This window comes from Dermacentor variabilis, chromosome 7 (assembly GCF_050947875.1).
Source record: "Dermacentor variabilis isolate Ectoservices chromosome 7, ASM5094787v1, whole genome shotgun sequence".
Taxonomy (NCBI): domain Eukaryota; kingdom Metazoa; phylum Arthropoda; class Arachnida; order Ixodida; family Ixodidae; genus Dermacentor; species Dermacentor variabilis.
Window position 1 is genome coordinate 153377591 of NC_134574.1, and position 17908 is coordinate 153395498.

At 46.2% G+C, this 17908-nt stretch overlaps 2 protein-coding genes across 5 annotated transcripts in view; both read left to right on the forward strand.

Annotated features, from left to right (window-relative positions):
• Positions 1-5709, forward strand: part of LOC142588179 (dyslexia-associated protein KIAA0319-like protein) — a 34579-nt gene extending 28870 nt beyond the window's left edge. For all 4 annotated transcript variants that reach the window (XM_075699693.1, XM_075699692.1, XM_075699694.1 and 1 more), the window contains 2 exons: positions 162-256; positions 1113-5709. In XM_075699693.1, coding sequence (XP_075555808.1) covers positions 162-256; positions 1113-1267 — 250 coding nt within the window. In that variant the 3' untranslated portion in view covers positions 1268-5709. The remainder of the gene's footprint in view (positions 1-161; positions 257-1112) is intronic.
• Positions 5710-8597: 2888 nt separating this feature from the next.
• ttv (exostosin glycosyltransferase 1 ttv) overlaps positions 8598-17908 on the forward strand; it is a 185183-nt gene continuing 175872 nt past the window's right edge. Inside the window, exon 1 of the mRNA XM_075699699.1 lies at positions 8598-9890. Coding sequence (XP_075555814.1) covers positions 8974-9890 — 917 coding nt within the window. The 5' untranslated portion in view covers positions 8598-8973. The remainder of the gene's footprint in view (positions 9891-17908) is intronic.

Below are 17908 nucleotides of genomic sequence, written 5' to 3' on the forward strand. Positions count from 1 at the left end.
TAATCAGATCATGGTTCTGGCACATAGAACTCCAGAATTTAATTCATTTTTTTTATTTGCACTGTGAGGTATGACCATTGAACATGATAGAACAAACAAGCAAGCAAAAAAAAAAAGGTACTGCAGAAAGGTTCACAGGTAAACGTATTGTTCCCCAACAGGATGCAATTCCGGCGGCCAAGAATCAAGAGGAATTACACACTGCTGAAGGATTCCCGTGACATTGAGAAGGACAGTCTGGACCTCATACCGAAAGGTAGGCTGGTGCTCGCATAGCTATCAAAGAAAGAGCCCCTGTCAGCTGAAGTTTTCACAATTTCATTTTGTGCTGCAAGTTTGGGATATAGTTTCTGGGCAATATGGTTTGCGAGATAGTGTGCTAGGTTGTGGGGGAGGGGAGTAACTGGAAATTTTTCTTTTTGTAACCAAATTTTAGCAAATTTTCAGCAAATTTGTGCATGTAGTGCATATTGCATTAGTGCAAAAGTTTAATAACCTAAAGTATGCTCCTGAGTTAGCAGTAATGTCTTGATTGATAAGAGAATCTTTGGCCCTGGCTTATGTTGTGTGTACTATTTGGCCGAGTGGAAATTATTTTTAATTTTAATGTGCATTTATTTGCTGTGCAGTGTCTGTAATGTTGGCGGTTTCTAGTTGAAGTTTTACCATTGCATGTCTAAAGTCTTGCATCTATGTATTAAAAAAAATCAAATAAATCACAATTAAAGTGAAATATTGATAATTTACAGATACTAAAATTTTAATTGACTTTATTTATATGTTTTATGCCAACCTAATGGGCACAGTAGCTGCTAAATATAGGCACATCGATGCATTCATCTATTTAAATACGAGGGTTGCTCCGAAATCTCCCACTCAAGGTTATGAGTACCTTTTCAGGCCATTTTCATTATACGTATCGCACCTTGCAATTTTCAAATGTGCACAGTTCATTACAGTTTCTGTGATGATCACCGTAAGGCTGCAGAGTGTATGCGAGCCTCTGCCTCCATGTCTTTTTGTTTGTTTGTTCGTTTTTTTTTGAAATAACTGCAGATTAACAGGGCCTTTTGCTCCATTAAAGCTGTTTGTGATGTTTTGCACTGATGCAGGCAAGACATTGACAACGAGCTTGATGGCTTCGGATTCGGATTCAGACACGCTTTTCGAGACACGCCCCCGACCATCAGTGGCTGTGAAGCCGCTGACTGGCAACCATCGCACAGGGATGTCTAATGGAGGCCTGAAAAACAGGGTGCATACCTGAGGGCAGCATCTGACCACTGCTGGGGTCTCCCCATCCGACTTTCCTGGAAGGAGGAGCCAATCCAATCCATCCCACCCATTCCAGCCAAGGTGCATGCTAGTGTGGCTCAATGGCTGCCCGTGTGGAAAGTCGGCCTCTCTCGAAGCAGTAGAGCGAAGAACGGGGCTAGTTTGTACAAAATACAACCAGTTGTGTTGAGTAGAATGTAAAAAACACTATGACGAATGTTTGTACTTGAACGAGTCAACCAAGAGGTGCCACAAAAGCGTGCTCCTTTGGTTCGTGCATAGTCATGTGTGTTTTGTATCACATTGTATTTTGTTCAGTTCGGCTATTATGGTAACAGGCCCTCTTGAATATTCAACACGTGACAACATAGGCGTTGGTGGAAGGGGGCAATTGCACAGCCATTCACCTGCAACTGGCACTTCGCTTTCATGACACCGTTGGTGACAAATCGGACACTAATGGCTCATTATATCGAAGTAATAGTGAAGCACAAACATTGGCACATTCGACACTTGTTAGAAGGGTATACACTATTTAGAGCAAATAAATTGTTTGTTGGGCTCATGCCAAAACGAAAGGAAATGTTAGAATTAATTGTCAAGGAACCGTCGATGAGGATTGTGAATGTAAGTGGGCTTGCTGAATGCTTCAAAAAAGCTATTTGTCTTATTAAAGGAACGGTACTGTTGATGGTATATTTTTGTTGCACTGAGGATATTTAGGTAGCGTTGTTGCATAATTACACAGAGAACAGAAACAGCACGTCTCTAGCCGTAATATAGGTGGACAGCATGTGTGTCTCAAGGAGCTGTAGTAGTTAATGTTCAGCAAAGAATGCACGCTGCAACTCAATCACGCAAATGCATGCGCCATACTTGTTCGTGCCTTTGTAGAAGTGGTGAAAGTCCAACCTCCACCGACCACAAGAACAGGCGAAGGAGCCAAAGAAAGTTATTCGCTTTAAAAAAAATTTAGTTCTTATATATAAGCACATAACATTTTTGCCTGCTCTTTACCTTCTTCTCTGAGTTATGCTAATATGTAAGGTGGAATTCATGCACACCTGTGGATTGTAAATGCCATGTTTTCAGGGTTGGGCAGTATAGAAGACGCATGTATCTTATATACTATCTTAGATATTCTTTGGGTATGTTGTACCAGTATCATGATACGTCTGGGAAGACGTGCATCACTATCTGTATTTCCAATACATGAAAGAATGTATCGCGTGTCTTAAGATACAAGATACTGGGGGCTATCACAACATCGTCGTGCGAAACTAAACATTGACTGGACTCAGCTTCTCAAGGTGACGCCGCTGCCATTAAGCTAGCTGAATAAAACTAAAGGCAGCGACATTCTTTTATCTTTCCGCCAGAGCCCTCCTGTGAGGGTAAGTGATGAGGTATGCGCGTGCCTATTGGTAGAGCAGAATCGCGCGGTGGCGCTCGCGCCGTCTCTACAAACGGTAATACGTTTACAGTACGGGGTAAAATTCCACAACGGTATTTGCGCCATCGTGCAGAGGCTTCTTTTTGACGTTCTTGTAATTGGATGGCGACCCACTAGCTGGCCGCAAAGCAGAGAAGCGACTCCTATCAACTGCAAAAGTGACAAGCAAAAACCGCTGATGTCGCAGCATATGAAGAGCTTTCTTGTTGTTAAGCAGCTAAGGCAACCCCATTAAATTGTTTCGAAAAAAAAAAATATTATACCTTGAGCAAAAAAGAAAAAATTTTTTATATGCTAACAGGTATTTCATTCAAATGAAACAAGATTTGTCGGAGTTAAAGAATTTTAAGGGGCGAACATTTTCGTTCATACTCGTTTGCTGCTGCATTAAATAGATCTGTAATAAGAAATTTGCGAATGTATCAAAGTATCTTTGGATACAAATGGGAAGTATCGTATCATATACAATAATCACAGTCGTATCTTATATCTGTATCTCAAATACTTGTTGCCCAAGTACCTTGTATCGTATCATGATTCAGGTGCAAAGTATCTTTGCCCAGCCCTGCGTGTTTTCGTCAGCTTGTGAAATCGCAGCACAGAGCCTTGGCATATAAAGCGCACAAACAGAAATAGGGTTTGCCAAAACGCAGATAAACTCGAACTTTCTTCTTTGGCACGTAACCACCGTACTGTATATAAAGGACCCCGTACTAAGTTTGGTCGTTGCAAATAGACAAGTGCCGTGCACAGATGACATGCTGGCGATCAGGTCTTCAAAGTGGCAGACTGTTGCACCGCACGAAAAAATTTGAAATTTCAGACAAAACCCTGCATGCCCTTCCTTGTGCGAGAGCTTTGCTTCCTGTTGAAGAATCAAGGCTGCACGCATAGTCAAGGTCAATGCATTCGCAGCAGGAAAAATGCACTTTGAAGGGTTTTTTAGTATGTGCACCTGTTCTCTTTTTCTCGAGAGTGAAAATAGCTGCGAGTGAATAGCTGTGCTTATTTATTATGATAGTAATTAATATTTTTCTTTTGCCTTTTGAACTTTGCACTCTCACAGCTCTTTGTGATCGCACTAGTTCGTACTGCCTCACCTCTGTCACTATACATTCGATGTGCTCACATGTATTGTGTAATACCGACGTGTGAAAATGGGGTCACAGATAAAATGCTCTTCATTACACTTAAATTAGCCACATTATACTTGGCAAATTTATGTGCAGCGCATAGCTACGTATAGAGTCGAACGTCATCATAACGAAGCCTCAGCTGACGTGAAAATGCCTTCTTATATTTGATGTTCATTATAAGCATATGTTCATTACACGCTGGCATCGGCTAGAAACATTTCAGGTTTATTTCATGATGCCAGATAATTTGTAGTATGCACGGACCCAGTCAGGCCTTCTTAGACTTTTTGTCGGTGCTCCAAACATCTGGTGGATGTTGAACAAAGCTCAATTGAAAATCGAATTGAATATTCGTGTTTACTATATTGAGGTTCGGCTGTACCATGATTTCTTTGAATGCTGTTTTCATTCCTTTCATTGCCTTATGACAGAGCACAGAATCGATATGAAACCCCCTCTAGGCTGTGTTTGCATGCTAGGTTGCATTGAACCAGTTAAGCCTTGCCTATGGGCTTGAGTTCTACAGCAGCCCTAGCAGGATGTCATCCCACAATGCCCGGTCATGCACTGAATTCGTTGTAAGCTGCTGCTTTAGCTAACCTCTTGGCTGAAAGGTTGTGTGCAGTGTGCCAGGGACGGGTGCACCTCAGAAGCTAGTCCAATTTGCCAGCAGTGTGGCGTGTAAAGCCCACTTGCAACTGCAAAACTTGTGTGATAAAGTACCACCTCAGATCATGCCAGTTGTTCCTGTGCGTAGAATGGCGTGGCTAGTTCGTAGCCGCGTGTCTGTGTAACTGAGCGCGAGTTGTGAAACATTTAGTATAGAAGTGTCTTTTTAAAAATTTTGATCTTTCTGCTTGCCTTGGGCACAGTGGGAGAAAGCGTCTGCATAAAAAGAGGTATTTTTTTTTTGTGTGTGTATGTGTGCTGAAAGTTTTTAAGATAGTAAAATGTGTATGTTGCCATGTCGTTTGATACGTGTCGTGTACAGCATCTGCTTGGTGTGCAGCTGTCAAGCTTGTTTTGTTTTTTTGCATTTGTTTTGTGCTCTTCTAGCTAGATTTCATAACGATCTTCTGCGCCTGTGCACGCATATGATGAATGATTGAGACACTAGTTCATTGTGAGTTGCACTCTTTGTCTATAGAAATGATGCATGATTTGCAAAATGCTAAATAATTTACTGTATTTCTGCGCTAGGTGTTCTATGTGTCTCAATGTCCTCTCTTTCTTTTTTTGCCTTTTTCTTTTACAACGGCAATGCACTGCAACGTTTGGTTGAGACCCTTTCGTAGCACAGCAAGCTGCTTGCCATTCCTTGTTTTTTAGGTTGACAGTTTTGCAAGATGTTAGTCACTGCCTACATCCTTGCTACAGACAACTCATTTAGTGAACAGCTTTTTTGGGCAAGGCAATATTGTTTGGATGTGCTTGAATAATACTGTGCTCAAGCAATGCCTGGTCAGTGTACTACTAGAGCTGTAGGTGTTCCATTGCTGTGAGTCTTCAGCAGCATTTGTATAGTTCGTGCATTCTAAGTGCTCACACGTTTCTTGCCTGTGTCGAGTTCTGTGTAATGTAACATTGTTTATATGGATGTGCCTTTAATAGGAACGCCCTTCAGTTTGCAGCACTATGGCTTGTTTAGAAGATGGACTTGCTTAGCATCTCTGAACACATGATTTTCCAATAATTCAGGACTCTATGATGATTCTCAGGTTTGTTACTCATATATTAAAGTAAGGCATTCCAGCTAATGCCGTCATGTCACAGTGCAGATGTATGTTTAATGAACACACTGGCTGGAACAAACGTTTTGAACAAAGTAACAAGCTATGGCCGATTTTGTATTAGCGCCTTGGGCAGCAGCGGACGCCTGCGGCCCTCAAGAAACTTGCGGTCCCATATTCCTATGTCGAAAATTTTAAAAAAAGCTGTGTTTCAAGTTAGTCTCAGTTAAGAGGTAAGCTGTACCTATTATAACAAGTTGAACTAAGAGAATCTCTTAGTCTGTCACAAATGCAGATATCCATAAACTTTTCTGTATTGCTGCTGAAATTTGATTTTGCATATTGTGCAATTATCTGCAGTATAAAAACGTCCAAAATCTGCGGTGATTCTGCTTTGCCACGCAACTGTGGCATCCCCACTGTCTGTGTTACCCGCTTCATTTCTGTGGCGAAAATATCGAAAGCTTGCCAGGGCCTTGTGCTTGTAAACACCAAGGTCCCTGAAACTGTGGTAGCAAATGGATACCATAGTATGGCTTGTTGCTTTTGTAGTTACTCTTGTGATAAAATTTTAAGAAGTTCAACACACTATTGTAACACATAGGCAGAGAAATGCTGTAATGCAAGTGACTTGCATTAATGTAAAGTTCCTGTGGCTCTTTTATAGAGACATTGGCGAAAGGTAGAATGGCTGGAATAGGCAGTGTCCTATATTGTTTAAGGCTTTTTACTGGTCTCCTCGGTCATCCGAGCCATTTTCAACCAACACATAAACTCACTTCTCCATGCCTTGAGTTGACACGTAAATTGCATAACAAATCTGAATGTCTGGACATTCTTTTTAATAAGAAAGCACTTTGAAATATAATTGTGTTTTTTCTCTTTCCCTTCCCTTTTCTGATTCTCCAGTCTGTAAAGTTATGGCTCTGATGCTGTGTGTTTCTGAATTTTGATAGCATTTTCCTTTCCTCCTGTGCAACACTGCCTTAATGAAGTTTAATTAAATTGTTGTTTGAGATGCCAAAGGGCAAATGCCGTTCGTGCGGCGCCTATAGTCTGGTCGCAGTGCGTTTAATGCTGACTTGACAGGCCATTTTACTCAATATGGGTGTCTGTCTGAGCTGTGCATTTTAATTTGAATCTGCCTTTTGTTTTTGTTAAATTACTGTGTTCTGGCTGTTTTAGACATTTGGACTTCCTAATAATTGCTAACTGTGGGAGAATTTCTGTAAGAAGTAGCCTTCATTCCTCAAGGGAAGCATTTAAACCACAATAAGCAGTAAGCTGAGGCGACAGTTTTACAAGGTTTTGTAATGCCTGTGTGATGGCTGTGAATTATCATGCATGTGCATTTTTACATAGTTCAGCTGCACCTTTTGTGCAAGTGCTTCGTTAATATTAAAGTGGTTAACAGTGACTTCTTGAACTTTAGATAAAAACAAGGATGATTAGTCTGAAACAAGTTGATGTTCTATTTCAGCTTTAACAGCCCCTGCGTCCATCCTGTTTATACTTAAGTTTTGTCGGTCCACAAGCTGTTGGCAGGACAGATTACAGATCAAATATCAGGCATGATGTTTCACAAGCAAGTTTATCTATTGAGCAAATTAGTGCCTGACCTATCAAGGTCACACATGGACATTGTATTAAAAAATGTTCATAGTACAGTGTCATTATTATAGTTATTTCACCAGTTTTGCTTTTATTAAGGTAAATAAATATACAGTATAAGTTTATTGATTTTATTAGTAGTCCTTCCGCATCGTGAATTTTATTGAACTGCTTGCTTCGAGGCTCAGTGTACTGTGATTTGTTTATTCATGCCTACTGTGCGGACAAACCTTGTTGTAAGATTTGTAATGCTTTACCAGAAATGCAACAAAGACTTGGGAAGCTGAGCAACAAAAGTGTCAAAAGTGGTGCTCTTTACTGTAATCATGACCACATGCTTGATTTGCACTGTGTGTGGTTTTCAGCATAATCGACGTTGACATATACACTTCTTGTTGACATAAGTTCTTGTTAAAGGTGTTTGGCAACATGTAATTGCGGTGTGTTTATTTCGTATGTGTGCCATAGTTGTGCGATATCATAGCATTGTGATATCTGTCAAAGTTGTGTGCTCTCTTTTTTTCTAGCGAGAGGTTGCATGTACGCATGAGTGAAGAAAATATGTGTGTGTGCGTGAGAAACTCTAGTCGTAGGGGATTTTGTACTTGGGGGGAAAAAAGAGAAATAAATGGAGTATCTCATGAAACTGTGTCGTTAGCTGACTTGCATGGTACGGTAGTCATTAATGGACTAGCTTGCATACGCATTACTTGTGCCACTTTCGACTGGTTGTTTCTGAGCACCCCTGCAAAGCATGAAATGTCATAAACAGTGTAATTAAGCTTTATCATGGGCATAAGCACGCTCTCGTAGTGTTAACAAATTCGGACTAATGCTGCTAAAGTCATCTGCCACCGCAATAACAGCTTTATCGTCATTTTACGCGATCATCGGAGCGCTTTGAATGCACTCTCAAAAGACGATCCCAATATGTGCCTTTAGTGGCATATTGTACTGTAGCTAGTGCAAGCGCATCTGTGGCCCATATATGAGAGGCCGTATGCACGTCGTCTAGACTGAAACCGATACTCTGCGACTTGGCACAAAGAGCGGAAACTCGTGCTCTCGCTTTCCATCTTTGTCAGCCCAAGACAAAAGCGATACGCGAGTCAAGCACCTCGGGTAACACAGCAGGCACAGTGTAGTAGTGTCTACAGGAAAAGAGGTGTACTAAGATAACCGACGCCTTGGCACTCGTGACTTTTTCAAGGGCGAGAAATGAGCTCATCACCGTAGCGGTGCCCCTGCTGTTAGAAGCTAAGAAACGCGGCCTATTAGCGAGAACTACGTGTGCTGTCCCGCCAGATGAGGTATTCCTTTTCTATTTTTTTTCGTTCCCACATTCACCGCTGCGGCCGCAGGCTAGCTTATTTAAGGCCGCTACCGCCGCTGTTGTGACGTGATTTGAGCATTTCACGCGCATTTTTGCCGTCAGTTTGACGTCCTGCGCGAACGAACGGACGAGCTGTGCTGCAGGGACGGCGCGGCGCGGCCTCGACGGTGTCGCCCCTAGCGGCAAGCGAGCAAAAAGTCGCGAACGGTCCGCGCCGGCGTTGTCGTCTGCGCGCGCCAGCAGCTACCGCTCGCTCGGCGAGGAGCAGCGCCGTCAAGATGGCTGCGACGTCGTCTCCGGCGGCGTCTCGCGCTCGGACTTCGAGGCCGTGTGGGCCGCCGCTGACAACTGGGATGCCGTGAGCCGGGGCGGCTGCGGTATTGGGGTGCCGCGCGCGCGAACCGGGACGCCGGGGGCCCCCGGTGTTCGCCCCTGATGCAAGCCAAAAAGCGTTACCTGTTCCTCTTACTGGCTGCTTGCGTTTCGGCCCTGGTGGTTCTCTGCTACCGACACCTCGTACTCAGCGCCCATGGACGACGCGAGACGTACGGGAGCGGTTCCCTGCGACCGTACGCGGACAGTGGCGACGTCGAGGACGTGTCGGTGTCGCGGCGGCGCCTGCGCGAGGCTCTCCGCGGCAGCAGCGGGACGTCGACGGACTCCGCCACGGTGCCGCCGGACTCCCGTCGCTGCCGCATGCACTCGTGTTTTGACTTCTCTCGGTGTCGCGGCCGTGAGTTCAAGGTGTACGTCTATCCCTCGGAGTCGGACGCACCGCCCGCGTCGGCGGTCTACCAGCGAATCTTGAGGGTGATCCGCCAGTCTAGCTACGCGACCACGGACGCCTCGGAAGCATGTGTGTTTGTGCCAGCTGTGGATACGCTGGATCGCGACCCGCTCAGTCCCGACTACGCGCGGACGGCCCGGCTGACCGACTCTCCGCTGTGGAACGGCGGTCAGAACCACCTGATCTTCAACCTCTTCTCGGGCACCTGGCCCGACTACAGCGAAGAGCTCGGGCTCGACATCGGGCTCGCGATGCTCGCCAAGAGCAGCATCCCGGAGTCGGCGTTCCGGCCGGGCTTTGACATCGCGCTGCCGCTGTTCCCGAGGGCTCACCCGGAGCGCGGGGGCAAGCCGGCCATCCAGGGCGCGGGCCCCGTTGACAAGGGCTACTTGCTGGTGTTCAAAGGCAAGCGCTACGTCTACGGCATAGGGTCGGACACGCGCAACGCGCTGCACCACCTGAACAACGGCAGAGACGTGCTCCTGCTCACCACCTGTCGACACGGGAAGCAGTGGATGGAGCGTCGCGACGAGCGCTGCGAGGCAGACAACCGCCTCTACGACAGGTGAGTTTGCGTGCTGCTGTTTTCTTTTCGCCTCCGTCTGGCGGCCGCGTTAACTCGACTCGCACAAACGGATAGCTAGCTGCATGCGCTTCCGGTGAAACCCAGCACCATCGTATATTGTATATATACACATAAACGATGCTCCACAGCGACTCTTGCAGCTTTCCAGCACGGCACAGTACAGTCCGTGCTGGTATACGGTGTCACTAAGAATTAAGGCGTACGGAGTCTCCTCAATGTCAGAGCTCTTGTTGATGTGAGCCTTATTAGAGGTCAAGTTGACAGCGATCCTTATGTGCGTACAGCGTCTCGACGCAACGATTTCTGGTCGCGTTGCTACTGAAAGCCTCTGGATGCGAAACACCGGATGGGTGTGCTCCTCTCGCAGTGCCGTCTGCATCGTTCTGGGATTCATGACACGCGCGCTGTCGGCGACGCATGTGTTCGCCACATGTCCCGGCGCAGCGAGAACCGCGTCGCTTTTGAAACTATTTGCGGTTCTCGTTTTGTGGGGGAACCAACACTTGCTCCAACGTCACGTGGGTCGTATTTTCGGCTACATCTTCGATGTAACCAAGAGTTGAACCTTGCGACTTTAGAAACACAGCGCTCAGTTTTCTCGGCACGTTTGAATGACACTTAGGTATCGTGTGAAACTCGACAGTGTCGTCTGCGAACGTAGGCGCTTTTACGACACACCCATCGGCGATGACGATGATGATCAACGTAAAAGTAAATTCCCCTTTGAAGTGGGGCGGTGGCGTGTGCCACCACGTTTTAAGCGTGTGCTGTTTAAGTTCATATGTAACTATCGTTAGATGTGTTTTAATTCCAGGTGATCGATGTCTGCAATAAGTCCATGACATTTTGAGACTATATGCCGTCGTCTGCGCGTGTCAGCGACCCGACACGTTCAAGGCTGACAGCAGCGCTCAAGCGCAGCACTTGACCCCACATCGTTTTGCGCTGCCCGCTAGCCTGACCGATAAACTGGATAAATTCTTTTTCTTACCTACCAAAGTCTTAGAAACGCTGCTCATCGCTCGCCGCTGTCGTCACAGCCGCTGGGACAGATATCGATGCACGTGGTGATAGGAGAACGTGCGGTAAATGTACCAGGTGTTTCTGCGAAAGTTTTTAAGTCATTTTTTTTTTAAATTTCCTGTGGCAGATGGCGCAATTGTAGTTCTTCTGCTGGTCTACTTGAAGAGGCGGGAATTGCATGTAAGTGAAATCGGAATGCATAATCGACTAATCAACAACAACAACAAAAATGACTACTTCTGTTCTTAACTAATTGCCCTACGTGCTGGCACGTATTGCAATTTACCAATTATAGCTGGTGAGCCTGCAAAGAATATCCACGTGAAAATAATTCTTTGGATGACGTTTTCGAGATATGCGCCATCGTACTTGCAGTAAAAATGCACTGTTGTTTCAATTACCTTTTTTTTTTTTTAAATAGAACATCGTTTTATGCATTGAAACTCGAATTTAGCTGGCAAACTTATTTCGTCGCATCAAAGTTCGAAAGTAGCGTCATCCTGAAGATTGCTTCCTATTGAATTCCGCCTTCCTGTCTCCCTGGTTACAATCGAGAAATTCCGATATGTGCCTTAAGGTAATTAGTCAAAGCCTTAATTAGTGGATTTGCGTTAATCAGTCGATTATGCATTTCGATTTCCCGTGCAAATGATGTCCGCCTGTTTGAGCAATACAGCCCAGGGTTTAGAATTGTGTTGTCTAGCTGCCAGACGTGATCTTTTTCTAAATATCACTTAGAGGTCCTCACAGAAACAACGAATATATATATATATATATATATATATATATATATATATATATATATATATATATATATATATATATATATATATATATATATATATATATATATATAGAGATAGATAGATAGATAGATAGATATAGTCATATCATGAGAAGCCAACAAACACTGACACCAAGGACAAGATAGGGGAAATTACTTGTGCTTAATAAATGAAATAAAGAAACGATACATTAATGGAAATTAAAGTGGATGAAAAAACAACTTGCCGCAGGTGGGAACCGGCAAGTTGTTTTTCCATCCGCTTTCATTTCCATTAATTTATCGTTTCTTTATTTCATTTATTAAGCACAAGTAATTTCCCCTATCTTGTCCTTGGTGTCAGTGTTTGCTGGCTTCTCATGATATGACTATATATATATAGGGGTTTTCTTCAAAGTTCAGCACGCAGGACCCGACGTAACATACGCAGGAAAGAGACGACGAACTTTTTGGAAGACTTTTTACTTAACGTTTCCGGCTGGTGGACCAGCCTTCGTCAGAGTATATATATATATATATATATATATATATATATATATATATATATATATATATATAGGTTTTCTTCAAAGTTCAGCACGCAGGACCCGACGTAACATACGCAGGAAAGAGACGACGAACTTTTTGGGAGACTTCTTTTACTTAACGTTTTCGGCTGGTGGACCAGCCTTCGTCAGAGTACAGTAACCCTGTACTGTACAGTTACTGTACTCTGACGAAGGCTGGTCCACCAGCCGAAAACGTTAAGTAAAAGAAGTCTCCCAAAAAGTTCGTCGTCTCTTTCCTGCGTATATATATATATATATATCCACGTGGCGCCTGTTGCGGTTCACAGTACAATTTTCAGTGGAACCCAACGGTTCTCGATCCCACTGCGGTGTCACTACAACTTGTGCAGCTGTGCGGCCTCCTGTCTCATTTGTGAATGAAAACTGGCCTTTCGTTCCGGCGCTGCATTGTTGCATCACGATAAGCAGGGGAAAAAAAAGAAGAGTAATTGCGAGCCTCGGCGGGACAGTCTATTCCGACGATTCAGCAGCGTTCGGGAGGCCTCTCTTCCTGCGCAGCTGTTTCAGACTTCCAGCGAGGCACTTGCTTTTGAAAAAGAAAGAAAGAAAGAAAAGAAAAAGAAATGGTGGAGGTAAGCTGCGTCCACTCGACGCGCTCACGCGGTGTTGCGAGCCAGAGGATGGAAACTTCCAGAAATATCCCGGTCGTTTGTTTGAAATAAATTGCTAACGCAGGAAGTTGCATTTGCGTGTTTGTGTGCGGGGTCGCATGCCTGCGATTTACCGAGTACGAACCTTTTTTTTTTTAATTATTACGAGGCCCTGGACTGTTCGCTAAAAGTTTATTTCGTGTTTGCACCACCAGGGCGGAGGATTATGAATGCGAAATGAAGCTTGCAGGCGTCTAAATTGAAGGAAGCACAAAAAATAAAGGTGAAAATCGCTCGACAATATATATAAAGCACACTGGCTTAGTGTGGTGTGGAATGATGCCAGCTTTGTAATGGTACAAAGCGGAAAGCTTGACGAGTTGGCGGTTGGTCGCGAAATCTCGATCGCGCATGCGCATAATCAAGTGCGTGTATACGCTAGCGTGTAGCCGCCGGCGACCCTGTGCGGTGACGTCCGATTAACGAAATCCCAACTGCCAGCAACGCGGGCAAACTGCAGCGTCAGCACTCTCTTGAGCTTTCACGGGTTCCTGAAGGTGTCAAAAAAAGAAATCTACGGGCACTTTGCTGAGCTGAACTGCGATAGGCGAAAGCCTATCTACGACTGCCTCTGCTGCTGTTGTCTGAACTGTTCTGCGAACGGACGGACGGCGCCGTGACCGCGAGCATGGGATGCAATCACAGCCATACGGCTGCAAGGTTTGTCGCCTATGTGCGCGCACCCCAATGCGCAAGTCCGCGCTCTCCCACGCGCCCGCTCGCACAGCGCTACTAACATGGCGCCTCCTCCCCTCGCCGCTGGCCATCGCTTTCCTGCGTCCACCACGGACTGTGCACGGACACTCGTGAGCCGCTAAAGGCTTACGCCTCAAAAAAGTGTGATCCAGCGGGAGCGCGACGGGAGGTTATTCAACGGGAGTCGAACCCGCGCAACTTCGTGTTCGGTAGCGCGATGCGTCATGGTACGTTTACTCGCAGCGCATACCGCAGGCCTTGTTTGTGACCCGAGCAGGAGGGGGCAAGGCAAGGTATAGAAATAATAATAATAAAAAAATTCTGGGGTTTTACGTGCCATAATCACGATATGATTATGAGGCACTCATAAGCAGACCGCAGAGTTCCTCCAAGCGGCCAGTCGCGCGGTAATTTTGCGTGTATTCGCGAACTTCTTTCGCGCTCGGAAAAACTCTCATGTAGCACGTTGTAGCGAAGTGACGCAGCTGTGAGATATCTGACGCATCAACTCACCAGGGAGACGGAAGAATGGGGATGAGCTCCGGCAGGGGAAGTCCAAATCCGCAGGGACGACGACGAGAGTAGCATTTGAACTAGATTTATTCTCTTGGTATTTACCTTAAGTTTAAACTGTACAAAATATATACAAGCAAAACGATGTCATACCCGTCGTCGTCGGCCTGCCTGACCGGCCCCCTGGTGAAGATGCGCCGTCTGCTGCTGTCTACTTGCTCACCCTAAACTACCCCAAACTATTCCTTAAATAAGTTTCCCCAGCATCCAAGAGACACTTTTCTCCACCAATGGGCTACTTCGTTACTCCGACCAATCAGGCAAGCCGACATCATCCAATAAGCGGCAGAGTTCAAGGGGTCAAGAAATGGTCGCGTCAACACTCCGTGCACAAAAGCGCTCTGACCATAACTAATTGGCCTTTGACAGCCGAGCGTGAGAAGACGACGCGACATGTGCAGGTGTGACGGCAGGTGCGGCGGGGGCGGCGGCCGCGCGGCAGCACTGTCCGCGGCGCCGTCGAGGTACAAAGGTTTGCCCCGCGTCAAGGACCCCACAAAATTCCCCGAAAGACAGCAAAGAAGGCCGCGTTACATTGTCTTCGCGACAACGTATTGAGCAACAAAAACTGTAGCGGGAGTTTTTTTTTTTTCATGTTGCCCTAAAATTTTCTCATTGACACTTTTCATTGGATTATAATATTCTAGAAGCTAATTAATTAATCAATCAATACTATTAATGCAATTAAGCGGGCTACAACGTATACTACCTTGGTTATATCCAGCCACGTGGCACTTGCATATATTTTAAAAAAAATCCTGGTGCGTGATAGTTGGGACACCCTTTGGGGCGACGTTCCACGTTGCTGCCGCATGCAACGAAGTCGGTATACTTTATTGCAGTCTGTGAATTGCGTGGCGGTATTCGGGTGCACCCAAAATATGTGCGCCTGAAGACCTCTCCATGTGCTTAGACTTTGCCGTGGGTCGACTGGATGTTTAATTAGGGCTTTTCATTTCTTTTTTTTTTCCTTTTTCTGCTGCAACAGTGGAAAATTTAATTTCAGTCTGAGGTTGTTGATGTTTTTTTGTTATTATTAGCGACTGTCCCCGTTTTTACGGAGCGGTCGCTCGTTGCGTCAGTCGGCCGTCAGTATATGTCGCGGCGTGAGCACGCAGTCGCGCACAGAATGTCTGTACTGTATATGCATTATATATATGGACCTTCGCAGTTCTACGTGGAAGTTGGAGAACCCCGCGCAATGCGAGCTAAAAGCACCTCGCGTGTTAGAGGCTGCTGCATCATCGGATGTCTCAGTCGGCAAGCCAACAATTGATAGACTGCGCTTCTCCGTGGACGACGGTATATATGGTATATGCAGCACGTCGGCGATATGGCGTGACGTTTCACATTTCCGGGGCCGCTCACGCGCTCGGCAGAAAGAAAGCCAGGCAGAAATATACGAAGCTGTTTCATCGCGTAATAGCGTAGGAGTGGCGCGCCTCATCGCGTAATAGCGTAGAAACGGCGCGCGCGCGCGGAGCCTTTCTTGCCGTGCGCTTCAGAGCCACGTGACCCGTATAGCGCGGGGTGAGTGTCACGCTAAGGTTTCGATTTCCCTTGAAACCCGACTCGCACGATGTCGGGACTCGGTGGATCTTTGAATATAGGAAAGGTGATTTTATATGGCTGCAATGAACCTATATGGAGCTGCGGTATATATATTGGCGTTTACAGTGCTTGCAGGCAACATAATGCGTAGAGCAGATAACCGGCCGGTGGACAGAATGGGTGGAATGGAATGGAATGGAATTTACAGAATGGGTGCCGAGGGGGGAAGGGAAGCGCAGTCGAGGGCGGCAGAAAATTAGGTGGGGGTGCTGAAATTAGGAAATTTGCGGGCGGAAGTTGGAATCGGCTATAGCGCATGACAGGGGTAATAGGAGATCGCTGGGAGAGGCCTTCGTCCTGCAGTGCAACCTGTGTAGAAACGTTACGCAAACGTTATGTAAACGTTACCGCAGTAGATATTCTTAAAAAATGGGCTGATGATGGTTGGCGTTTACCAGTGCGCTGTGCTCCTCCTCGCACTACGTGCATGCGACACTAGTTGGTCGAAACTCTGCACTCACTATACCGTGTGTCCCAGCTTACATTAGCCAAGCTGTTAAAAAAATATTAAGAAATCGCGATGAAAAATGCGATTGTAAGACTTGCGATGTTAGATTGGCAGAGGTCCGACGAGACGAGCATCGTATAGCTTTTAAATTCGTACCCTGCGCCATGTTTTTCTTAAAGCTTTCTTTTTTTTTTTTTTCAACAGCTTGGCTAACGTTAGCTGGTACACCCTGTATGATGCCTCTTATAGCTCGAGCGTTGCTTCGGGACGTTCTTAAACCACGATAATCAATCAATCAGTCACTCACTCAATAAATTTTAGTTTCCTGTGAAGAGAAACATTAGCACATATTTTACAGGTGAACCCCAGAACTCAATCAAGAGTTGTGAAAGACCCGCTGTGGTTGCTCAGTGGTTATATGGTGTTGGGCTGCTGAGCACGGAGGTCGCGGGATCGAATCCCGGCCGCGGCGGCCGCATTTCGATGGAGGCGAAATGCGAAAACACCCGTGTGCTTAGATTTAGGCGCACGTTAAGGAACCCCAAGTGGTCAAAATTTCCGGAGTCCTCCACTACGGCGTGCCTCATAATCAGAAAGTGGTTTTGGCACGGAAAGCCCCGTAATTTAATTCTTTAAGAGTTGTGAGAGGGGCTCATATAATTAGTACATTAACAATGAAAGAGCAGCAAAAAGTAGGGAACATATTTATTACCGCAGAAAAGCGGCATATATACGTCTGGTTATTTCAACTTCAGCGCAGGAATGGAAAGAATGTGAAATGTATAGCTAGTGAGATAGGCCTTTTTTAATTGCATTCCACGAGAACGAAAAGGCACTGTTCTAGTTCAGTTTCAAAGGGGTGCATTTATTCATTTATTGTTTTGAGGGGGATGAATTCCGCAGTTTGGAAGTGCTGTAAACGAATGAGTTAATCAAGCCAGTCTTCTCTTCTCTCGGATTCTCGAAGCAGTTTGAGTCATGACCGCGCTCGATCGCTCACTGCAATGTCGTCGCTGCGTCCCCGCGAGTGGTCGGATATTCCGGCGTACGTATACGAAATGTCCCCCGCTTTCTTTCTCTGGCGGGGTTGGGACGCTTTTTGCGTCCGCGCAATTACCGCGATGTAGGCTCGCACTGGCAGCGGCGCGCGGGGCCCTGACCCGAAGATACGTGCGAGCTGCCATCGTCCGCTGCGAGGGTGTAGAGGACGGCCGGCCGCCCGCCCGCGTGCGTGGACGTGGTCATCGCGCCAGGCGCCCCGCGGGACACGTGCCCGAAAGTGCGCCCCACCCCTCTCCCTCTTTCTCCCCCTTTCTTCCAGTGTTATTGCAGCGTTGTCCCTGCCGTCGAACCCGCGGTCTCTTCCCCCCCCCATACCCTTTCTCTTGTTCTTTCCCCCCCCGACGGCGCGGTTCAGTTGTGCGCCAGCGTGTGCGACCGCGGTTTTCCTCTTTTTATAGCCACTATCTCCGTCCCCTCCCCCTCTTCCTCCTCCTCCTCCTCCTCCTCCTCCTCTCGCATATGTTGTTCTTCGCTGCCGTTCAGCGTATAACGAGTGTGAGCTCGATGAGCGATGCACGTTGACCGCAGACCCCCCCCCCCCCCCCCTTCTCTTCCCGAGGTCTTTCGAACGTGCCCCGGCC